General features: G+C 35.7%; 1 protein-coding gene across 3 annotated transcripts in view; it reads left to right on the top strand.

Moving 5' to 3' along the window:
* Positions 1–26089, top strand: part of LOC148947897 (uncharacterized) — a 42247-nt gene that overhangs the window by 12120 nt on the left and 4038 nt on the right. For all 3 annotated transcript variants that reach the window (XM_089095534.1, XM_089095533.1, XM_089095535.1), the window contains exons 2-3: positions 5280–5469; positions 23736–23906. In XM_089095534.1, coding sequence (XP_088951660.1) covers positions 5424–5469; positions 23736–23906 — 217 coding nt within the window. In that variant the 5' untranslated portion in view covers positions 5280–5423. The remainder of the gene's footprint in view (positions 1–5279; positions 5470–23735; positions 23907–26089) is intronic.

Raw genomic sequence — 26089 nt, forward strand, 5'->3', positions numbered from 1 at the left:
TTAAAGAAAAATGTGAAGGCCATTTTAAACTTAAGATCAGCAGATACAAACACCTGTTAAAATTCAAGCACAAAACCAACAGAAATTAAATAGACAATCATAGGAAAAAACATACAAAAAGTAATAATATAAATGAATAAATAGATCTTAAAGTGAGTAATGCTTAGATCGAATATGAAAATCAAGCTAAAAATGAAAAAAAAAATCTTGCTATTGAACTATGATATAAATGAAACTTAAAACAAACAGAAATTAAATAAACAATCAATACAAACTAACTTGCAATAGATATTAATGTAAATGAATAAATTAATCTAAAAACAGTGAAACTTAAATTGAATATGCAAATCAAGCTTGAAACGAACAAAAATTGTTACAAACAAGATTTTGGGTATCGCCTCCTTCTCTCACTGTAAAAGTCTAAAACCTACTGTGTCATTGGCACTTTACTGAAAACCAATTTTAATAAAAATATCTTCTTTTGTACTTAATATTGAAAATAAACATTAAAATTATAGCAACATTTTGAACTGATGAGCTTTCAGCAATTAATATCATTATACAGCAAATATTCAGTTTAATTTATTAGTTCTTTCTAAAGTTGTTCAAGACGAAAATAGTTTCACTACTAACAAGAGTTCACTACCACAAGAGTGGATACTGCCCGAAGAGGCAGGAAACGAATTATATTAAAAATATTTTCTTTTCCAGTTCTAAGTTCCACTCGTTTTGAGATTTGTTTATTCATTTACATTAATATCTATTGTATATTTGTTTGCACTGATTTTTTATTTAATTTCTATTAGTTTTAAGTTTTATTTATACTTCAATAGCTAAATATTATTTTTTCGTTTTAAGCTTGATTTTCCTATTCAATCTAAGCATTCCTAGCTTTGAGATCTATTTATTCATTTATAGTATTACTTCTTGAATGTTTTTTCCTATGATGGTTTATTTAATTTCTGTTCTTTTTGGGTTTCATTTATTCTTTAATAGTAATTTCTGGTCGTTTTATGTTTGAATTTAGCCTACTTTTTTTTTGAAAATCATATTTTTAGGAAAAATTTTTTTTTTAATTAATTTTTGTTTGTTTTTGATTTCAAAAAGTTTCAAGTTTTTAAAAATTCCTTATTTCAAAATAAAAGTTAAAACAAAAATCTCCATCAAAGTATCAAAACTGTTATCAAAGTAACAATATCAAAGTGAAAAAAGTTTGCCCCCTTTGAAGTTTATCTGACGAATCCTTCTATATGAAATGAAGTGCGCCTGAGAAAAAAATAAATGGAGTGTTGGGGGAGGCTAGCTGCCCTCCGACCACTTTTTACTCTTAAAAAGTGAATTACAAATTTCAATTTGCAATCAAATGAGCCCTCTATGAAGTTTATACATTTATCCCTTCCATAACAACCATATATGCCCCCAGGGCATAACTTACAACGCCTACCCTCGGGCCCTGGGGGCTGTGTCGACACCGGAGTTTTTCTTATCTGAACTTTGAACTATTTTAGCAAAATGTCTATCTCAAAATTTTTATCTGATGCAATTAGGGCGTGGAGGGGGGAGGTTAGTTGCCCTCCAATCTCTTTTGACTCATAAAAAGTGAACGAGAACTTACAATTTCCAATTAAATGAACTCTCTCCAAAGTTTATACAAGCATCCCTTCCATAAAAATGATATATGCCCCCAGACCAATATTTACAGCGCCTGCCTCCGAGCCATGGGAAGTTGCATCGACACAGGAGTTTTCTTATCTGACCTTTGAATTATTTTTAATGAAATGGCTCTTTTAAAATTTTTATCGGATAGGCTTGGGGGGAAAAGGGTGTGTGTGGGGGGGCTATTTGCCCTCGCATATCTTTTGACTCTTAAAATGTGAACTAGAACTTTTAATTTCCAATCAAATGAGCCCTCTCTGAAGTTTATACGAGCATCCCTTTCATAAGACCTATACACGCCCCAGGACAACACTTACAACGCCTACCCCCTGGGCCCTGAGGGGTTGTGGCGCCACCGGAGTTTTTTTTATCTAATTTTTTAAAAATGTTTAAAAAACTGGCTATCTCAAAATTTATAGCGGATGGGTATGGGGAAAATAAGGGCAGGGGGGGCTATTTGCGCTTAAATCTCTTGAATCTTAAAAATTGAACTAGAACTTTCAATTTCCAGTCAAATGAGCCCTCTATGAAGTTTATATGAGCATCCTTTTCATAAGAACCATACATACCCTTAGGGCATAACTTAGAACGCCTTCTCCCGGGTCCTGGGGGCTTGTATTGACTCCGGAGTTTTTCCTATCCCACCTTTGAACTATTTTATTTAACAAAATGTATATCTCAAAATTTTTATTAGATGGGGTTGGAAAAAGAAGGCGTGGGGGGTGGGCTAGTTGCCCTCGGATCTCTTTTGACTATTAAACAGTGAACTCAAACTTTCAATTTCCAATCAAATGAGCCCTCTCTGAAGTTTATGCGAGTATTCCTCTCATAAGGAACATACATGCCCCAAGGTATAACTTAAAGTGTCAGCTCCGGGGCTCTGGGGGGTTATGTCCACATCTGAGTTTTGTCATCTTAGTATCGAACAATTTTCAACTTAATGTATATCTCAAAACTTTTATCGGATATATTCGGGAAAAAAGGGGCGGGGGGGGCTAGTTGCCCTCCAATCTCTTTTGACTCTCTAAAAACTGAACTAGAACTTTCAATTTCCCATCAAATTGGCCTTCTCTGAAGCTTATACGAGCATTCCTTCTATAAGAACCATAAACTCCCCCAGGGCATAACTTACAACGCCTGCCTTCGGGCCCTTGGGGGCTGTGTCGACCGGGGATTTTCGTTATATGGTCTTTGAACTAGTTTTTAAAAAAATGGCTATCTCAAAGTTTTTATCAGATGGGTTTTTGAAAAAAAAGGCATAGAAGGGGGGGGGGCTAGGTGCCCTCCAATCTCATTTGACTCTTAAAAAGTGAACTAGAACTTTCAATTTCCAATCAAATGAGCCCTCTTTGTAGTTTATACGAGCATCCCTGCTATAAGAACCGTGTATTCCTCCAGGGCATAACTTACAACGCCTGCCCCCGGGCTCTGGGGGTTGTGTCGACACCGGAGTTTATGTTATATGGTCTTTGAACTATTTTTTTTTTAACAAAATAGCAATCTCAAAATTTTTATCGGATGCATTTGTGAAAAAAGGGCATGGGGGGCTGGTTACCCTCTAATATCTTTTGACGCTTAAAAAGTGAACTAGAACGTTCAATTTCCAATCAAATGAGCCCTCTCTGAAGTCTATACGAGCACTTTTTCCATAAGAACAATATATGTCCCCAGGTCATAACTTATAACTCTTGCCCTGAAGACCTTGGGGGGGGGGAGTGTCATGCTCAAAGATATAGTTTCTAGGACTTTCAACTACGCTGAAGAAAATGGCTATCTAAAAATTTTGATTGCATGTGTTTGGGGGAATGGTGGTCGTGAAAGGGATGTTAGTTGCCTTCCAATCCCTTTTGACTAGTAAAAAGGGCCCTAGCCATTTAAATTTCCAATCGAATGAGCCATTTTTGAAGTTTTTACGACAATGCTTTCTATAAAAAAAACAACCTTATATTCCCCAGTGCATAACTTACAACCCTTGCCCTGAGGGCTGTGGGGGGGTTGTCATCCCCAAAAACCTAATTCCCTGAATTTCAACTACGCTGATCAAAATGGCTATCTCAAAATTTTGACAGGATTTGTTTGGGAAAAAATTGGGCGTGAGAGGTGGGTTAGTTGCCCTCTAATCACTTTCGACTATTAAAAAGGGCACTAGCCCTTTGAATTTCTACGACAAAGCTCTCTATAAAAACTTATATGCCCCCAGTGTATAACTTACAACCCTTATCCTGAGGGCTGTTTTAGAGTGTCCTCCTTGAAAACATAATTTCTATTTGGAAATCAACTACGTAGAACAAAATGGCTATCTCAAAATTTTTATTGGATGTGTTTGGGGAAATGGTGGCGTGGAAGGGGTGTTCGTTGCCTGCCAATCAATTTTGACCCTTAAAAATGGCACTAGAACTCTCGATTTCCAATCGAATGAGCCCCCTTTGAAGTTTTTACGACGACCCCTTCCATATGAAGTGCCTCTGGTAAAAATTTTTTAATAAAACATTGGAGCCGCATGGCTTTTACTATAGCGTGAGACAACGCTATAGCGTTGCCTCTGATGAAGCTAGAAGCAAGCAAAAATAGAAATACCATGTAAGGTATTTGTCAAATATTATATTTGCTACCTATCTGTTATAGCGCCTGTGTTAAGTTCTTTATCCATTGACGCGCTGTAGAACCGGTTTCTTCGTTAGTTTCTTTCGGCTTAGCGTGAGACAAGACAAAGACAAGTGACAGAATAGATTGAAAATATATAATTTGGGCTATATATTTGCGCTTTAGGTAGAGGTAAAGTATTTGGACAGTGTGAAGTTAGGAAACAAATCTTACTTCATAATATGTAGAATAATTGCACCTAACACATTTCGCATGCAGACCCGCTAGACTTTGTGCAAATATGTAAATTTTTTTCTAAAGTATTATATCTACATTAAATTTTGTGATATTTCATTAGAATTAGTCAGATGAACAGGTTCTACTTAGATGAAGAACTTAACATAGGCGCTATAAGAGATAGGTATCTTGAACCCAAAACAGGGGAAAGATTTCATGGTTTATCTTTGGAATTGTGAACAAATTAGACCTATAAAATTAACTCCTTCCCTGTTTTTGACCCATCCCCCTTCTTTCCAAAGTTATGAGTGTGAACATCTATGTCTCGGGTATTCATCCATAATGCTCACAAAGATAATGTTGTTGGATCATTCACCTTCTAAACTAACCATGACATTAACAAAATGTTTACTTTATTTTTATCAGTTTGCTTTAACTTCATTTAATGTTGTTTTATATGCACACTTAATTTAAGTTAAGTTTATTTTGCTTTTAGCTGAATTCTTTGGAGTTTTCATGTTCTCCTGTTTGTTTGTTTTTTACATATTGCTTGCCATTTTTATGGGGCAACTATAGACATTTTTTTTTTAATTTGGCAAATTGAAAATGAAAAAAAAACCTGTAAAACCAATTTTGACCAAATAAACAAGTTGAATTTCAAAGTTTTTTTTTACTAAAAAAATCGGAAGGATGTAGGTTAACTGTGTAAGGCAAGAATTATGGTATTATTGTAGCTTATTGTAATATATGGAATTTGCAATATTGTGATATATAGTAAAGACTTTATTATTTTTATTTTTCAGAATTTAGGACTTTTTTGCTGGTACTTTTCTTTAATAAAACACAGAGTACCCAAATTTGTTCCTGATATATCTTTTGAAAATGTCACTTGAACAAAACTTTTGAAACTAAAGAAGAAGCTATCGTAAACTTATTTATATTCAGATATGATGGAACCAATAAGCCATTCCAACACCTCTGCAAATAATGAGGGTAAGTTTAATGTTTGTTTTATCTAGTTCTCCAAAGTTATAAAAGCGTTTAGTATTGTGAAACTGGTAGATAATTTGCTATATCTAGTAAATTGTAGGAACAAGCCAAATTTAAAGTCATAAGAACTACCCAATATGGAAGAAGAATGTTAAAATTCTCCCATTGAAATTTTCGCTATCCCACACCGCACGGAATTAGGTTTCGTCCTATGAAGTTTTGTGTTAGCTTTGATGCACAAAATCAACTTTTAATTTGGGTCATTAAAACATTGTATTTGCTAATTTTTGACTTTTACGGTAATGTGTTTCCTTGTTGTGGCCCATGGAAACCTGGAAAGTCCCATGATTTTTATAATGTTTCTTAGTTCTTTTAATATATATAAACAGGAATTATCAATAAATGGGAATTTATTCATTGGATTCTAACATCATGTCAAAATAATTGAAGATAGTTCTCTTGGGTGTCAACGCGCTGCTGCGAATGCAATTTCTACAATTGAAAAACAAAACGCAAATTCTGGAAGTCATTTTGTGAAATATCTATAAAAGAGCTGATTTTTGGCTTTCTGGATTGTGGAAATTCCTCAAAACGGGGACCTTTCAGGGCGATTTTCAATTTTTTGAATTAAGTAATCCGCCGAGTTTAAATCAAGGCCAGACGGAAGCTATGGTAAAGTAATGATCCACTATCCTGTCGGGGACAAGATTTGCGGATGAAGAATTACAGATTGCTAAAGATTGTCATTGTTGATCGACCGTTTAGGGCCAACCGAAAAGCAGATTGTCTCCGAATGGGGTGAGAGGATGTCGTAAGAAAAGATTTAAAGGAAATAGGAACTTCTTGGGAGGGTGTAAAGAGGGAGGCTTTGAATAAATTGGGACGAAGGAGGAGCATGCGTAGCTGTGCTGACCTCAGAAGGTTTAGTACTGCAGTGAGTTGTTAGTATTTGCAGTATTCCCGGCTAGGTACAATGCCACATAGATTGCGGTGTGGGTCATAGCGTTGTCTTTGTTGGGTTACTATTGATTGGCACAAACTTTCTAATTACCATCTCATGGTTGTCAGAAAAGACAGTGAACATGGTCTTCACCATGGGATTCACCATTCTTTCCTTTATGAAGCACAGATACCCTTTTTTATGCCAGTTAAAACCCTGGTCATTGGTTGGAAGGATCTGTGCCTGCTATTATGTTGTTAAAAGTTTTCTTCGCGTTCCGAAAATTCTTCCAGTGGACAACGCAGGTCCACTTGTTGTTTTTTATGTTCATTACTCATCACTTTGGCACTAATTTTTGCACAAACTTTTGTAATATTGAGATTCTTTGCTATAGTGTTGTAACCAGATGACTAACTCATGTTAAGTTCTTCTGCTACTAATTGCAGACTGAATTAATAGTTACACTGCAAGAATTCTTTTTCGTCCAAAGATCTTGTCCAAGAGGATCCTTCTCCACCTATTCCAAAAAAACTGTCTCCCACCCATCTTTGAGGTGTCTCTGTCAACAACAAAAAAGGCTTTTACTTCGTATTTTCTCTGTAGTCCCGCCCAATTAAGATAAAAGCATTTGAAGTAGCTTCTCCAAGAGACGTAGAGTGTCATCCCATATTGGTCCTCCAACTTCCATTACATATTTTTTTAGTTTTGAATAAACACACTTTGTGCAACAATCAATCATGATTCTTCTTTTGGTCAGAAGCGACTACATTAAAACAACTATTATATAGACTATTTGTAAACAAATAAATATTTGCATTAATATTTTTGTTTTCTTTTCTCTAAAATGTTTATTTTTTATTTACTTTATCTTTTGAAAATTGGTTTTCATTTCGTGTCCAAAGAATAAAAATCTGTTTTTTGTTCAATTCCGTCTTTTAAACAGTCAAAACTCTTTTCTTTAGAAGATTGTAATTGAAACTTTACATTGATCTGCCAGGAATATAAAATGGCAATGTAAAAGAGTGTGATATATTCTGGGTCATTGTAGGGTTCAATTTTGAAGAATGTTTGACTGAATTGAATTGCAGGACTGAAAGACATTAAAGAACATTTATATCTCTGTGCGTGTTATTAGTTACGTTATGAGTTGTGTAATCGACAATAGGATTGTGAAGTTCTAACGGACAATTTGGGTTTCATTACCAATCCTATAGCTTTTCGGTAATTTACAGTCTAAATATATTGCCTAAATTCAAATGCATATTTATTGGATTGATTGCATCAGGCTGTCTGTATTATTTTCAGAATGCATGCACTGAGATGTTGACAGAAATCCGAAGTCAGAAGTTATTCGTTCCCTTCCGACAAAACTGTGAACTACTTTTGTTAAACAAACTCCAAGCGAAAACATTACCTATCGTTTCTCTTGCCTCATGACTTGAACGCAATTTTCACCACGATTTAGCAGTTTTAAAATAATTATAAAGCAAAACATCAAGATTTCTCTGCTTATGCCCCTAGTAAGATAAAATAATATTAATTTCCAGAAATTTATTACAAGCTCTTGTTGAGCCGAATTCGCTTTTCATGTTAAGTAAATATATATATATATATATATATATATATATATATATATATATATATATATATATATATATATATATATATATATATATATATATATATATATATATATATATATATATATATATATATATATATATATATATATATATATATATATATATATATATATATATATATATATATATATATATATATGTATGTATATATATAAACCCAGCAACCCTGCATTAAAAATTTCTTGTAGGCGACATGTCTCATACATTAATGATCAATAAAGGAATTAAAAGAATTTAATAGATTGTAAAGTGCACAAGTAGCAATACAGTATTCAATACACTGAATGCTAAAAAAGGAAAACTAAAAAAAAATGCTAAAAGGGAAACGACCTTCAATTATATCATACTTCAGTTATATAAGAGGGTAAAATTCTTCTATATCTTATGGTGGAAAATTTTTTACGGTAAAAAAAAGGATTTTGTTGAGTCAGAACAAGGGACTTGAGGTGTAAGGGGTGGAAAATGAGTAGAAAAAGGCGGATTTGTCTGGGGGCTATTTAGGGCGCTTTTGACGAAATGTAAGCGAATTTTCCTCCCTTTCCCTTACTCCTTAGTATTGTTGAGCGTCTTTTTTAGACTGCCTCTTTTCTGTTTAGTAATTTCTAGCAAGTGCCAAACAAGGGAGGTACACTCAAAGATTAACCATATAAATGAAAGAAAAGTGCTCCAACAGTGGGACTTAGGACATTTAAACCTGTTAAGGAGTTTTAAAAGGGAAAATGGCACATTTTGACGTAGTAAGACTTTGTAAATAGGGTAATCGCATTTCAAATTATTTTGTTTTGTACCGTCCATAATTTCATAGTGCCAGCCGACATTCACTGGGAATAAGAGAAACAAAAGAAGGGAGAATCTTAAAAAAGTTAATCTGCAAACTTTTGGACTTTCGGTTATTCGCGGTCATATTGTTAGTAACAGCTTCATTTTGATTGTTGTTTTTAATTTTTTATAACATACATATGTCTGAGACAGTTAAATCATCAACAAAATTCAATCAATTTGAAAATTCACACTAAGGTTGTTACTCATTAACAACCATGGCTTCGTTGGTATCGCTAGGGGAACTACTTCTGTTCTATAAGAAAAGAAAGATCTTATTATCCTAATCAAATGTGGGTCGAATTGAAATTGTTCTAGGAATTTTCCACCAGTGTATTGATTCAAGATCTTTCTTTAAGTCTACTGCCATACAGTCCAGAACAGGTAATTAAAGGGGTAGGATAGTTTTTGCTATAATGGAAGTGAAGAAAAGAGTCAAGAAGTATTTAGGAATTTACGCACAGTACCTTGTTATCTTTTAAACCCAACTTCGCGATAATTTCTTCTGAAAATTGGCACACTAACATTTTCTGGCGTGAAAAGACAATCTAGATGGGTCACAACCTTAGGAAAATTTGTTTTCCCATTACAGCGCTCCAAACATATTTTTCTTAATCATCTGCTAACTGAAATTAGAGATCCGACAACCAGAAAAATTGTTAAAATGAAGTTTGACAGTTGGAAAAGGGTGAGTGAAGATTTACCACGTCATTGTTGTTCCTAAGCGTTCCGACCTGGGTTAAATTTGCAGTGTATCTGATCTTATATTTGTATGGAATTCGTATGCAGTGATTGTTTAATTAGTTAGCGGCCTTAGACGTTAATTGAACCTTTTAGGCTGAAAGAACAGGTCAATTGAAGTTCGAGAGAGATCTTAGCAAGCTATTCAACTAAAAATGTTGCTACTTTTAAAGAGGCAATTAGTAAAATAAGTATATTTTTCCTTTCTACTGCTCGAGGGCACCCATTTAAGAATTGACTTGGCGAAAAGACAAAATGAATGTCAATACAACTAAATCGAGAAAAATTGCGCAGAAAGGTTACTATGTTTGAATCCGTGAATAAGGAGAATTGCATTTCCATGGAGGTGATTAAATTTTGGTTTTGCCCAGTAATGGCTGTTACTGCTTTTCAAAGTATTGGAACCTTTGATTGTATTTTTGCAAAAATACAAAGTAGCAAAGCGAATCGCTTTGCTACTGCTATAGATTAACAAAACCTATGCTCAGCATATTGTAAATATAAAAACCTTTTTGCCGTATTTACCTCCCTGGACGAATAGCAAGCGTGTGTCTTGTCATTGTGGTTTAAAAAAGACAGGAAAAGTGACTGTTGTAAGTTATTCGTCATGATTTGGCAAGAAAAGCCAAACCATTGGTTAATATCCTGCAGCAATTGCTTTTGTACTAAGCATCTGCACTGTTTCTATTTCTTTTTCTATATAACTTGTTTCTGCTTTTTCTCTTTAAAAAAAAAAAAAAAAAAAAAAAGTCATCTGTTTTTTTTGGCTCTGTTTCTCTTATGTTTTTTAACCTGTTTTCTTTTTCGTTTCCGTTTCTTTTTTACCTTTTTTTTTTTACCGAGTACATGCATTTGCGCTATTGTTTAGCGGATAAAGGTCAGCGAACTTTTGCGCTGATATCTAATGGCGAAAGGCGTCTGGATAACAGAAAAAGAAAACGAAAAAAAAAACAGAAAAGAAACAAGTTAAATGTGGTTTAGCGAAGCATTAACAACGAATAAACGATCTAGGGAGACAAAAGGTATGAGCATAAGATTGAATTTGCATGTCTGTAAATAAACTCAGATGATCAGAAAAGGTTAGCCACCCCAGATCTGAAGTGAGCTGGACCTATAACCTTAAAACTGCCCCAAATTTCTACATTCATAAAACGTTCATGGTAAACTTGTATGAGCACTTCCCTCCATAAATATGTGTTTTTCCAAGTGATTGATGCATGAACACCAGAGACCCGACACCACTCAACAAAACTCAACAAAACCTTGTCTTTTGTGTACCTTACATGAACCGAAAAGCCCAAAACTAAGCAATAATAGCACGTTTTTCTTGGTTACTTCTATTGTAGTCAAAATACATCACTATTCCTTTTTCTATGGAATAATAGAACAAAAACATAGCATTAGAGTCATCGCTTTCTGCTTTTCAAGTGACTAAAACCGAGTGTCAGTGTGTCACGAAGTTGTTGGATGAATTATGAATTTTTATTTTCTTTTTCCATTTTATTCGAAGCTGTTGTGCATTTGTATTTGAAAGATTTTTTTCCTTTATTCCATAGTCCGTTGTGCTACATCTTGAGGTGGCAAGAACGGAATTGTGCTCTGCCCAGGTCTTCTAATAGGTTTTAGAATTCCCTGTGTAGTCGGGGTCGTATCGTATGCGCATATAATCGACTAAAAAAGAGATTGATTAGAGGGTTTCGGATCATTTCATAGCGGTTTCTTTAAGCTAGTTTGGGAATTGACTTGACTTACTTGACGTTGCTCGGCATGGTTGCCAGCGTGGAGGGAATCAGACGTCAGGGACGTTAATCGTATTCAGTGTTCTGCGAGACAAGGGCTGGACATTCATCGGGGCAAATGTTCCTGATAGTGCGACATGATGGACTCCGTTCATCATGTACGTGGTCTATCTCTGGGGTGTTTCCAGCCATTTGCAGTTGGATTGATGTCGAAGATGAGTCGGCGTTTGAGTAGGCAGGTGAAGTAGGTGACCGTACTAACGCAGCGAATGAAAATAGAGCTGCTAAGACAGGGATGGCAATTTAAAAGACCGGAGGATCTCTGATATATGTACCCTTTTAAACCATCTTACACGTCTGACTGCCAATCTATCTTGAGCATCTGCGTTTGAGTCATGGGCCAAGTCTCTGACGAGTACAGCATAACGCTAGCTACTGATGCAAAGTAGAATTGTGCTTTCGTTAAGTGGCTGATCTGGGGTTCGTGAAATATTGTTCTCAGTAGACGGCATTTGCCGTTGCCGCCCTTGATGCTATCTCTGCATCTAGATTTCCCTTGTAGTAGATAGTTGAACCAAGGTAGGTGAACTGTTTGACTAACTCAACATCCTGATCACACACTTCTATTGATGCCGGGGAGCTGGATGACGTCTTGTCCACAGGCATTATATTGGTCTTAGACCAGTTTTACTTTTAAATCAAATTTTTCTGTGACAGAAGCTAGCGTTTGCAGTGCAGTTTGGAGATCACCGAGACTTTCACGTACTAGTGCCATGTCATCAGCAAAGTCAATATCCTATAGAATTCTTCCAGGAAGATCAATACCAAATTGCTGAGCCAGCAGTGTTTTGCTTAGAACATGGTCTATGACGCAGATGAAGAGTTCGGGTGCAGAGGCGCAGCCTTGCCGAACACCATTTCTAATTTTCAAAACGTTAGGAGGGCTGATCATTTACAATGACAACACTTTCGGTGTTATTGTATAGCTTCTTGAACAGATTGATAATTTTCGCGGGCACACCAGCAGATTGAAGGATCAGCCTCAGTGATTGTCTGTCGACATTGTCGAACGCAGACCGAAAATCAACGAAGGCAAAGTACGCTTTTCTTTTATATTCAAGAGTTTTCTCTACTAGCTCTGCTATTGTGTGGATTTGCTTGGTAATGCACCCCCCTGGTATGAACTCAGCCTGTTGGGGGTGACAGAGGGGAAAAAGGTACCTTGCTGCACGCTTGAGGAGTAGCACAGTGAAGAGTTTGCTGGGTACCGCTAGCAGAGCTATGCGACAATAGTTACTACATTCCGCTTTGCTTCATTTTCTCTTGCGGTCTTCCAGTCTGACGGGATTCTTTCAATGGGCTGCATAATATTAAACAATATTTCCAGCCAAAGAACCATGGATTGACTGTCATTTTCAGAACTTCTGGTGCCCTGTGTTGTTCTTCAGCTTTCATGTTGCAGCTTTAATTTTTCTTCTGCCTTGTGTTCAGTTCCATCGGGAGCAGGTGTATTATTGGCTTCAGTAGCAGTAAGCTGGTCATTGACTTGGTCAGGGGGCCCTGAGTTTAGTAGTTTCTTGAAGGGATATTCCCTCTGGTGGAGGCACAGTGACAGATCGTAATTTTTGTCTCCGCTGGGTTTCGAAGATTCGTCATAATTTGAATATTTTGACCTGGTAGCTCACGAAGGACCATGTATATGGATCCCATATCCTTTCTTCGGCCTTTTGGAGCTCGCATGTCTTGCTGTCAATGAAGGCTTTGCGGTCTTTGTGCAGCATGGTGATACGGACTTTTTTTAATTAACTATATGTTTTCATGTCCCTGCGAAGGTGTGTGTCTCGTCTGCGATCGATGATGGTGAGGGACTCGTTGGTGATTCTCTCACCCTTCTCACTGTAAAAGTCTAAAACCTATTGCGTCATTGGCGCTTTGCTGAAAACCAATTTTATGACAAATATTTTCTTTTGTACTTAAAATTGAAAATAAACCTTAAAATTACAGTAAAATTTTGAACTGATGAGCTTTCAGCAATTAATATCATCATGCTTCAAATATTCAATTGAATTTATTAGCTCTTTTTAAAGTTGTTAAAGACGAATATTGTTTCACTACGAGCATGTGTTTGGGTACTCCCTCCTTTCCTAACTGTAAATAAAAACCAAAAGCCTACTGCGTTATTGGCGCTTAACTGAAAACAAATTATATTACAAATATTTTCTTTTCCAGTTCTTACAGCATTGAAAACAAAATACAATCACAGTGAGATAAATTCTTGGAACTGATCGATCTTTCAACAATTAATATCATTATACATAAAATATTCAGTTTGATGTTGTTTATACTTTCCAAGACTGTTAAAGACCCATATAGTTTTCAGTAAAGCGCCAATGACGCAGTAGGTTTTAGACTTTTACAGTGAGAGAAGGAGGTCATACCCAAACTCTTGTTTGTAGTGATTTTTGTTCGTTTCAAGCTTGATTTCCATATTGAATTTAAGTTTCGCTCGTTTTAAGATTTATTTATTCATTTACATCAATATCTATTCTATGTTTGTTTGCATTGATTGTTTATTTAATTTCTGTTAGTTTTAAGTTTCATTTATACTTCTATAGTGAAATATTTTTTTTTTTGTTTTAAGCTTGATTTTCATATTCAATATAATCATTACTCGCTTTAAGATCTATTTATTCATTTATATTATTACTTGTTGTATGTTTTTGCTATGATTGTTTATTTAATTTCTGTTCGTTTTGGGTTTCATTTATTTTTTAATAGTAATTTCTGGTCGTTTTTAGTTTGAATTTTAAAAGGTATTTTAAAGGGAATTTTAAAAGCTTTCAGCAATTAATATCATTATACATCAAATATTCAGTTTAATTTATTAGTTCTTTCTAAAGTTGTTCAAGACGAAAATAGTTTCACTACTAACAAGAGTTTGGATTCTGCCCGAAAAGGCAGAAAACGAATTATTTTAAAAATATTTTCTTTTCCAGTTCTAAGTTCCACTCGTTTTAAGATTTTTTATCCATTTACATTAATATCAGTTGTATATTTGTTTGCACTGATTGTTTATTTAATTTCTGTTTGTTTTAAGTTTCATTTTTACTTCAATAGCTAAATATTTTTATTTCATTTTTAGCTTGATTTTCATATTCAATCTAATCATTACTCCCTTTAAGATCTATTTATTCATTTATATTATTACTTGTTGTATGTTTTTTTGCTATGATTGTCTATATAATTTTTGCTCGTTTTGGGTTTAATTTATTCTTTATTAATAATTTATGGTCGTGTTTAGTTTTAATTTTGACATTTATTTTTATCTTTTTAGATTAATTTTAAAATGATCTTTACTTTTCTTCGAAAAACTTCTTTTTCGGAAAGTTTTTTTTTAATGAATTTTTGTTCGTTTTTTATTGCAAAAAATTTCAAGTTTTAAAAATTCCTTATTTCAAAATCAAACTTAAAAAAAAAATCAGATATTCATCAAAGTATCAAAATTGGTATCAAAGTAACAATATCAAAGTAAAAAAATGGGTTTGTGTCAACCTGGGTGTTTTTATTATGTGATGTTTGACCAATTTTTAATAAAATTCCTATCTCAAAATTTTTATATGAAGGACTTGGAGAAAAAGGGCGTGTGGGGACTAATTGAGCTTCGGTCTCTTTTGACTATTTGAAAGTGACCTAGAGATATCTATTCTAAATCATATTAGTCGTCTCTGATGTTTATACAAGTATCCCTTCTAAAAGAACCACTTATTTCCCCAAAGTATAACTAACACCGCCAGTCCCTGGGCCCTGGGGGGTTGTGTCTGCTCTGGAGTTGGAATATCTGATGGTTGAACTATTTTTAACAAAATGGCCACCTCAAATTTTTATCGGATGGGTTTATCCATCCGTCTGAAACGAAATAAGGTTTGGCGTTAATGTTTTTCATTGACTACTTTTTCAATATTTTCTGAACAGATTGTCGTAGGTCAATGCTCTTTGATACAATTTGTATTGATTCACTGATTTTAAATAACTTATTTTTTTCAAATGACTAATTAGTTATGAAACGAATTATATTACACATATTATGTTTGTAAAACATGTGTCGACCCCGGAGCTTTTGTTATCCGACCCTTGATTTTTTTTTTAGCAAAATGGCTACCTCAAAATTTTTATCTGATGTATTTAAAGGGAAAAGGGCGAGGGAGGGGCTAGTTGCCCTTCGATCACTTTTGACTGTTAAAAATCGAACTAGAGCCTCCAATTTCCAATCAAATGAGCCCTCTCTGAAGTTTGTATGAGAATTCCTTCCAAAACAGCTATATATGCCCCCCGGGTATAAATTATGATTAATTAGTATATATAATTATTATAACTTATGATTAATTAGTTATAATACGAATTATATTACAAATATTATGTTTGTACAACATGTGTCGACCCCGGAGTTTTCGTTATCTGACCTTTGAACTTTTTTTAACAAAATGGCTACCTCAAAATTTTATTTGCCCTTTGATTACTTTTGACTCTTAAAAGCTGGACTAGAACTTCAAATATCAAATCAAATGAACCCTCTCTAAAGTTTAGACAAGAATCCTTCCTATTCTTGGGCCCTGGGGTGTTTTGTCGACACCATAGTTTTTTTATTTAACCTTTCAACTATGTTTAACAAAATGGTATTTTTAACCCTTGCAATAAAAAATGTTGAAGCTATATAAGATTTATTCATTCATTTATGTTTGCACCGGTTATCTTTATGTTTGTAAGATAGTTAATTTTAATTTCTGTTCGCTCGGGGTTTCATTTATTCTTTAACAGTAATTTCTGGTCTTTTTTAGTTTTAAATATAATATGAATTAAGTTCTGCTGGTCCTGAGTTCAATATGGCTCTTTGCTTTTCTTAGAAAACTTCTTTTTATGCAAGGTTTTTTTTTTAATTAATACTAATAAAACACTGAAGCCTTTTGGCCTTTCCTATAAACAACTTAATTACATGCCTCTGATAAATCAAACAAGATTTTTTCACGCAACAATGAATGGATCGAAAAAATAGCTTGAAAAGACAATAGTTAGGCTATTTCATTTGTTGATGGAGAAAGAACAGGATCGTTTTTATTAGACCATTGTTCGGATTTTTTAGTCCACAATAATTTAGCATTTATCGCAAAGAATGTATTTTAACCTTATTTTAAGTATGGCTGTAATTTTAAGTATTTTAGCATTTTCAGTTTGAGAAAATTTCTGGGAGTAATTGGATAGAAATTCTTTATCTAGTTCTTATTAGTGTATTTTTGATGTGTCTTAACGTCCCCTCGAATTTTCTTGAAACTTTTAACTATATTCCCATACAAAACTTTACCTTGTTACAGTCTTTGAGATGGGGGCAGGTAAGTGGAACAAAGATGAAAACTTGATTATGCACAGTCGGAGAGGGGGGAGGGTGAGGTCTTTGAATTATTAAAAAAAAATATGTCTCAAAGTTCTTATTAGATTGGTTTGAGGAAAAAAGGGCGTCGAAGGGGGGGGGGGCTAGGTTCCCTGGATTCTCTTGTGGCTATTAAAAAGTGAGCGAGAGTTTTCAATATCCAATCAAAGTTTCCCTCTTTGAATTAAAAGCGAGTACTTCTTCCATATGACCCATATACGCCCCCAAGGCTAAAATTAAAACGCTGACCCCTGGGCCCTGGTGGGTTGCGTCAACACCGGAATTTTTTTAATATGATCTTTGAGCTATTTTTAACATAATAGCTATCTTAACATTTTTATTGGATGCTTTTAGGAAAAAAAGGTTTGGGGGGGGGGCAGCTGGTTACCCTCCAATATCTTTTGACGCTTAAAAAGTGAACTAGAACTTTCAATTTCCAATCAAATGAGCCCTCTCTGAAGTTTATACGAGCATTTCTTCCATAAGAGCCATATCTCCCCCAGGGCATAACTTATAACCGTTGCCCCTGAAGACTGTGGGGGGAGTGTCCTGCTCAAACATACAATTTCCAGTACTTTCAGCTACTTTAAACAAAATGGCCCTTTCTGAAGTTTCTATGACAACGTTGTCTATACAAAACCTTATATGCCCCCAGGGCATAACTTACAACCCTTGCCCTGAGAGCTGTGGGGGAGTTGTCATCCTCAAAGACCTAATTTTCTGAACTTAAAATTATGATGAACAAAATGACTGTCTCAAAATTTTGATTGGGTGTGTTTGGGGAAAATTTGGGCGTGAGAGGGGGGTTAGTTACCCAAAAATCACTTTCGACTATTGAAAAGAGCACTAGCCCTTTAAATTTTCAATCGAATTATCCTTTTTGAAGTTTCTACGACAACACATTCTATAAAAACCATATATGCCTCATGGGCACAAGTCACAACTCTTGCCCTGAAGACTCTAGTGGAATTCCCTCCTCAAAAACATATTTTCTCTCCGCAAATCAACTACGCTGAACAAAATGGCTATCTCAAAATTTTGATTGGATGTGTTTGGGGGAATGATGGGCGTGGGGGGGGATCGTTGCCCTCCAATCGCTTTCGACTATTCAAAGGGGCATTAGCTCTTTGAGTTTCCAATCGAATGAGCTTTTTTTAAGTTTCTACGACAACGCCTTCTATAAAAACCTTATATGCCCCCAGGGCATAACTTAAAACCCTTGCCCTGAGGGTTGTGGGGGAATGTCCTCCAAAAAAAATATTTTCTATCTGGAAATCAACTACGCTGAACAAAATCGTTATCTCAAAATTTTGATTGGATGTGTTTGGGGAAATGATGGGGGGCGTGGGGGGGGGGCTAGTTGCTCTCCAATCCCTTTTGACTATTAAAAAGGGTACTAGCCCTTTGAATTTCCAATCGAATGAACCTGTTTTGAAGTGTCTACGACAATGGCATCTATAAAAACCTTATATGCCCCCAGGGTATAACTTAAAACCCTTGCCCTGAGAGTTATGGGGGAGTGTCCTCTTCCGAAATATATTTTCAATCTAGAAAGCAACTACGCTGAACAAAATGGTTATCTCAAAATTTTGATTGGATCTGTTTTGGAGAATGATGGGCGTGGGGGGCCTAGTTGCCCTCCAGTCACTTTCGACTATTAAAAAGGGCACTAGAACTCTCGATTTGCAATGGAATGAGCCCCCTTTGAAGTTTCTACGACGTCCCCTTCCATATGAAGTGCCTCTGGGAAAAAAATAATAATAAATAATAAAACATTGGAGCCGTATGGCCTTTATTATAGGCAACGCTACAGCGTTGCCTCTGAAAGGATTTCTTGATCAACATGGTCAAATGCTTTTCTGAAATCAAATGCAATTAAACTTATCCATTTCCAGGCTCATCCAGGTGTTTTAAAATAAAATCAGTTAAATTAACAAGGTAATGAACTGTCGAACACTTAGGGATGTTGCCAAATTGCTTTCGATCAGTTACTTTCAAAAGATATTTTTTCAGCCATGTGGCAATAAAGCTTCCGTATATTCTGCTAAAAACTGATGTAACTGTGATCGGTTGGACACCAGAGAAATCATTAGCTGCTTCTTTCTTAGGAAGTGGGGTGATAAACCCTTTCTTCCATTTCTTTGGAAAATATCCTGTTTTTGTTATATTATTGAAAATTATTTGAAGGGAGAATGATAATTCTTTAGCAAATGCTTTGATGAGAGCAACTGGAATGTCAAAAGGGGCAACGGAAGTTCTTTTTAACGAAGAGAGTTTACGAATTATAATTGCCGATGAAATATCAGCAATTAAATCATCATCTGAAGTAGTAGTTAAATTTACTGGAGGATCATCGGGTGGAAGAGGGGGTAAGACTGCACATTTGAAGCAAAATGGGCATTAAATCATTCGCAGTTTTCTCTTGAGGCTGCTCCTTCATGAAGTCAACTGGTTGAGAACTTTTGCCAGTCAGACTTTTTACTTTACTGAAAAACTGCGAAGGCTTAGACTCCAAAAGATGGTCAACTTCATTTTCATAGTAATTTGCTTGTGCCTCTTTGATTTTCCATTTAATTTGGTTTGCCAACTGTTTTGCTTGGTACTCTTGAGCTTTTCGTATTAGGTGCAATTTATGTTTTATCAGTTCCTTTATTTTTGAATTTAAGTATGGTTTATCACTAGAACAGAATTTTTAGTCTTACGATACGGGAAAGCACTCGAGACATTTTAAATTTACTTTATTATGGAATTCTACTTGGGAATCCAAGTCTTTAGCTGAAGAGACCGCGACCCAGATTTCTCCCGTTATCCAGTCACCGAATTGGAGCAGACAATGGTCAGTGATCGGCCTTGAAGTAACTTTGGTTACTGAATATTTAATTTTTACTTTTTCCAATGGGTTCCACTATAACATATAATAATAACTTCCACCAAGTCGTGTTAGTTTACTTGGATTCTGGTAATATTCCGAAAGATTTGTCAGAATTACATCCAGAGAAGTATTCCCCTTAGTTGTTCGGAAATCGACTAGAGTTTTAAGGTTAAGTGACCTGGCCAGCGATTTGCTATCGAGTTCGTTAGCATCTCCTAGCATTACCACTCCAAAATATGGGTGAGTTCTCTGGACGTAATCTGTCGATTCCTGCAGCTTCTCCCAAAAAACTTTTCTTGCTACAGCTGGCTGACCAGGTGAATAATAGAAAACGCACACCGCTACGGCAGAGAGCGGCCTAGGGAGTCGCTTAGGTTTGGCTTTGACCCAAATAATTTCCTCATTATCTTAAAGAAAAGCTATATTTAAAAGCTGAGGTTTAAAATCTTCGTGCCCGAGGGTCATAATTCCTCCTCCTTTTTCCCAAGAGGATGGTCATCAGGCCGAAGTTTAATAAAAGAAGAAAAGTTTTCAATAAATTAAGATCTTGCCAGTGGACCTCGGAAACACAGATAACGGAAGAGCCAAGCATTTGAGCCGTGGTCTGAAGTTCAGTAAATTTCTCTGGATTTAAACTTTCGGCGTTGCTTTAAAGGAAATAAGGAAATACGTAACGTTTGTCGTTAAACTCCCGGGAAAAAGGTTTATTTTGGAATTTCTTGCCCCCTATCGCGACTGGAGCAGCAAGAGGAATATTTAAACTGAAGTCAACAACACTTTTTCCTTCTGCAAGGAAAGGGGTAAAGAGGAGGGGGAATAGAATAGGGACGGGGCTGGTTGTTGATTGGCTGTTGATGAAAATGGACAGGTGGGAGAGGAGGAGGGAGGGGGTCTAAGAGGCTCCTGAGATGTGCCATAGGAGGGGTGGTGTACTGAAAATGGTTGCTGGATTCCCCAGGAAGGTGTGCCTGCGTTTGAACCCAAGAGTGTCCCCTCTTTTATACACCCCAAGAGGGTCTGTTTTGGATTTTCTGATGTTCGTGTCGTCGAAGGTGGGCGTTTTTTGATGAGCTTGGGTCAGTACGGTTAAAATGCGCTAGTCTACAATTTTTATCTAAGCATCTAAAACAAGGGCACATCTTTATATGATCAAGGACACATTCAATACTGCTACATGACTTAGCAAGGAAATTATAACATAGATGTAGGAACCGGCAGTGAATACCAAATTTACATGCTCCTTTTTCGAAAAATTTAAACACCCCTTTTGACTTGGGCTGTTCAGGCCGAGGTCGAACTGTATTTTTGTTTACCGGAGTCACTTTATTTTCATAAGCAAATTTGCAACTAGCTCCCTCCTTGCAAAAACCATTCCGAAAGAACCAACACTCTCTTTTATATGGTGGCTTGATTATTTTCTCGAAAATGATATGTAAGTCCTCTTCCTGTAACTTGTCAATCGGAATCACATTATTCTCATCACTTGCGGCTATGCCAATATTATTATTCACCGCACTTGGAAGGGGCATATCCGATTTAACTGACATCACACTTACAGCATTCACTTCGTATTGGTTATTTTGGGCGGCTGGCTGGGTACCAATTTCATGGCCGCTTAGGATTTGATCCAGGGGAAATCGGTTTTGAAACTGATGTAACTGCATCTTCAGACAATCGATTGCTGTTGTTTTTTCGTCGATTAAAATGTCTAGCTTACGGCATTCTTGCATACCAATCGAATGCTTCTCAGAAACAGACCTGACTTCATTGTTAAGCTTATCGATAACAGAATCACGGGCTGAAAGTTCATTCTCAAGGGTAGAGCATTTATTTGTTAACGCTGAAATTTCTCGTATATGTTTTGCATAATCGACACAGGGAGTTTTCTGCTTTAAGCTGGGTCTAGTTATTGTCTTTTCTTGGGAATTAGTGGACCTGGGAGTGACTATAGGCGTGTTTTTCGCAACAGATCTAGGGCTTGCTTTTGGCGTCACTTTGCCAGAAAGTTTTTCCTCACTTGTGATCAAAGGGGAAGTGGGAAAATCACAGTTTAAGCAAAGCTATTTCTGAAACTTCTTTCTTAAACCAAGAGTAGTCCTTGCAAATTTGGGGTGCCACCATTGGCTGCATTTAGTGCACTGAACTGTCCCACTGGTTGCTGGGTTTCTACATTCAGGACAATAATATTTAGGCATTACTAAAAGGGAAAGTATTGATTCTGATTGACGGGATGAACTGCCCCTCTCCTGCTTACCAGTTAGGGTTATGTTAATGTCTTTTAAATCACTTAAGGTCTACACTCTTTGAACGCTCAAAATTAATAATATTTCTTAATCTTTTACTGCACTCAATTTCACTTGTTGCGCAATCCAATTAGATTCAAAGTTCAATCCAGTTTATGTCCTCCCGGAATATCAAGAATCAAGGTCAACTTTACCAAAAGTCCACTGTTATTTATTTATTCCAAACTTAATCCTTTAAATGATCTCTTAATTATCTCCTGTCACTGAATTATTTCAAGAACATCCCGGACTTCAAATTTAATAAATTCAATCTAGATGTTTTCACCTGGAGCTCTGATACAATACTGATTCCACGGGCCAGGCTTATTTGAAATACTAACATTTATGTCTCCTTTGAGGACGAGGTAGTCATGAGGACGTACCGACAAGAGTTCAGAGCTTAATAGGGTATTAAACTCATCCTTTCAATTTTCTTTGATTTTATTTGTGTGGGCGTAGCAGGTGACGGTGGTTTTTTTTTTTCATGATTCCCATCGAGCCTTGCTCTTAGGAGCCTCGGTTCTACTGGGGCAAATGACAGGATGGTCTTGTGTGGGCGTTATTCAGTATTATGTCAATGCTCCCTCTTTTCTGACTGTCACGAGAACAGAGCAGCATGCGCCCTTCGCCAATGTCCTCTTCATCATTATCAGGGAGATGTGATCCAGTAACTCCAGCTATCGTCACTTTATATTTTTTTGGTATTTAGCTTGAAGAAGCTTAGAACTGGGTTGTTTCAGCGTCAAAATGTTCCAGGTTGCCACATTAATGCCACCTTGATCAACCCTGCTCAGAGAAGAACGTCCTTGGACGGTCTGGGATTGAAAAGGGGTTTGAGATGGTATATCCGAGGCTGAATTTCTGATTCTATTCGTAGCAACGTAGCAATAAGGATGCCAACCCAACCGTCCGTAGGTGCTTTTGGTTCTCTTGTGACTTGACGGATACTCAAGGCAGGTGGTGGATATTCTTCATGCGTCAATTCGCATGAGAACCAGCTCCCGACGAGCACCATTACCTCGTAGAAGCCGTTGTCCATAAATATGGATTCTACGTCTTGCCACAGTTGTCCTCCTATAGAAGATCCTCCCACGATGCGATTTCTGGTTAACCATACAATTTAGCCCATTGCTGGGAGAAGGTTTGTAGCTCACGGGACGTGTCCACGCGCCGATGGACCCGGTTGAGCGTTCATCCAAGGGACCTTCTTCCTCATCTGCCTGTATTTACGACCCCGGGGATGACTGACCCATTATCTATTATGGACACACAGGGACTAGGACCCCGACCCCCTTAGTCCGTGCCTCCTATTCAGTGGAGGTACTATACATATCTGTAGGACGTTCCTCTATCCGCCACCTGGGGACGCGGCGTGTAAGGCCTTGTAGAGGCTCCCACTGAGAAGGTACCTAATTGCGGCGTGTAATCTCGCCCATTATAGATGACAAGGTGTGACATCCTAAAAAGAGGAAGATAAGTGAAAACAAGAAACCGCCCTTTTTTTAATAAGAGTGTTTTTTTTTTGTAAATGTTCGGCAATAGTGCCGATGCTTATTTTGTACGCGTAGTTTCGGTTTTTGTTTAGTTAAGTTTTTGTAAGGATTGACTATTTCCGTTTAGTTCTCTGACTATTTCAGTATATATATATATATATATATATATATATATATATATATATATATATATATATATATATATATATATATATATATATATATATATATATATATATATATATATATATATATATATATATATATATATATTTACATATACCGCGGAGAATTTTCTAGGTATTTTTTTTTTTTTAGAATTTGAAGACAGATTACCCAGTGACGCTGAAGAGAGTTTTGGAAGTAAAAAATCTGTTTCATCACCAAAGGAGGAAGACATTCCCACTCTTGCTAGTCCGACTGCATCTACAGAATCTAAACTTGAGTGTGATTCCTTTCAGTTGAATTTAACAAGTAACAATGAAACAGGTATGATATTGAACCTATAAAGTATTAGATAATAGCACTGAAATATATTGGCTCGATACCTATTGCTTAGTCCTTAATATTATTTTTATAAATACATTTTGAAGTTTTTAGCCTTAGTTTCCCTGACATCTGACCCAAGGAAGCCCATTCCCTTCCGAAAATCGTAAAACAAAGACTCTAAAATCCTTTTGTCTTTTACCGGCCACCCCAGAAAAGGTTGCAAAATGTAATCCTTTTTTTTATGTTCTAATAAAAATTGTATATTTTCAACATAGTCGATATTAAGACTTAACTTCATGACAAGTATATCGAATACTACTCTTTTTTTTCAAAAAGGGCTATTCAATAGCTTTACCATTCAGTGTTATACAGTTTAAACAACCCCTAAATATTTTTGTTTGTGCATTTTGATCAGACCCTCTCCCCTATTAAAATTCTCTTGCCGTAACCCCTGAATTTATCTTGATGTTTGTCAATCTTTATCGTGATTAAGCTTCAGGACCTTTTAATGTACCAAAATAAGGCAGAAGAACTATTTTTATTGACAATTGATTAAAAAAAAGGCCATACTAAACTTAAAATCAGCAAAAATAATTTGCTATTTATTTTGCGCCATTTGCCCTTTAATGAAAACGAATTATATTACAATATTTTCTTTTGTTCTTATTACAACATTGGAAATAAACATAAACATAGAAATTACAGCAAAATTAAATCTTGAACTTCTGAGCTTTCAGCAATTAATATCATTATCAAATATTCAGTTTAATTTTTATTAGTGCTTTCCAAGTACTGTTAGGCACATATAGTTTTCAGTAAAGCGCAAATGACTTAGTAGGCTTTAGACTTTTAAAGTGATTTCACAAGGAGTTTATACCTGGGGCACGCATAACCAAACCTTCTCTTAAGCCTACTCAACCTACCTTTATAACTAAACTTATTCTTAATATTGGAGACATATTTGTCCAGCATTTTCTGCAAAAACGTGAATTCTTACGAAAGCATCTTAGCATTTGTCAATGCAATCTGAAGCTAGTTAAAGACTAGCTTGGAACTTTAGAAGTTAGAGTCAGTAATATGGTGAGACTTTTTTTTCCTTTATTATATCCACTAAGATTATCAGTACATCCATCTTGAATTTATGCTGCGTAAGCATTCACACTTCCCGTCTGTCTGCTCTGAGAGAATGGAATGCTCTAAAAATGTGAAAAAAAAATGGTGAAAGGAAATAAGTAAAAACAAAAAAACAAAAAAATTCAATTTTGACGCTTTTTCCAGTATTGCTTCTTTTCTGATATTGCATATAGAATATCGTATCGCTCTTTCGACAACTTAATTTTAATTCCAAAATTTAGCCCAGAGTATAAGTAGAACTACAAACAGATATATAGCAGATATATCTACAATTGATATAGATATATTTAATATCCCAATTAGGTTAAAACCTCATGCTAGCAGCAATTTTTTTAAGGAATTAGTTTCTCAACTCCTAGGAATGATCCATTATTATTAAAAGTACTGACAAAGTAAGTATTCAGATGTACTGGAAAGTTTCTAGCTATTAAATTAAACAATATCACGTACAACATCGGATAATTTCTCTCAATATCGATTCAAATGACCTCCCTTTTCTAAAAATCTGCGGCTAAAATTTGTATCTTTTTGTATTTTAAAAATTTTCTTCAATCTCTGGATGAATTTTCCCCTCCCTCCCTCCAAAGAGTGTTGGAATTTTGTACACTTACGGAATAGAACAAGCTGCATCTCGTTTTAAATTTCAGTTACGTAAAAAAGTGTGTAGGACTCACCAAGAATTTGTTGAAAGATTTATTGAACAGCGAAATTCAATAGAAAAATCCCTACAACTATGCAAACCTCCCGAAATTTTTGTTTAAGCCTTAGCAGAACATCTTTGGTTTCAACCAGATCACTCTGTACAATGTGATGAGGCCTTAGCTATTTCAAATGATAAGAGGTATACTCAATGAGCTAGAGAAGCCATAGAAATTAACAACATATGTTTGCTAACCTTTCGATAAATAGGGACACAGGTAATTTAAATATTGACTTAATTTATGATAATCTTCTAAAAAGTGAATCAACAGTTAATAAGGGAATTAAGATCTTAAATAATCACCAGGGGACTATTTTACCTACTAGACTAAAACGATTTACTTCTGTAA

Source organism: Artemia sp. Qi Xiang Cuo, chromosome 10, assembly GCF_049724085.1.
Source record: "Artemia sp. Qi Xiang Cuo chromosome 10, ASM4972408v1, whole genome shotgun sequence".
NCBI classification, from domain to species: Eukaryota; Metazoa; Arthropoda; class Branchiopoda; order Anostraca; family Artemiidae; genus Artemia; species Artemia sp. Qi Xiang Cuo.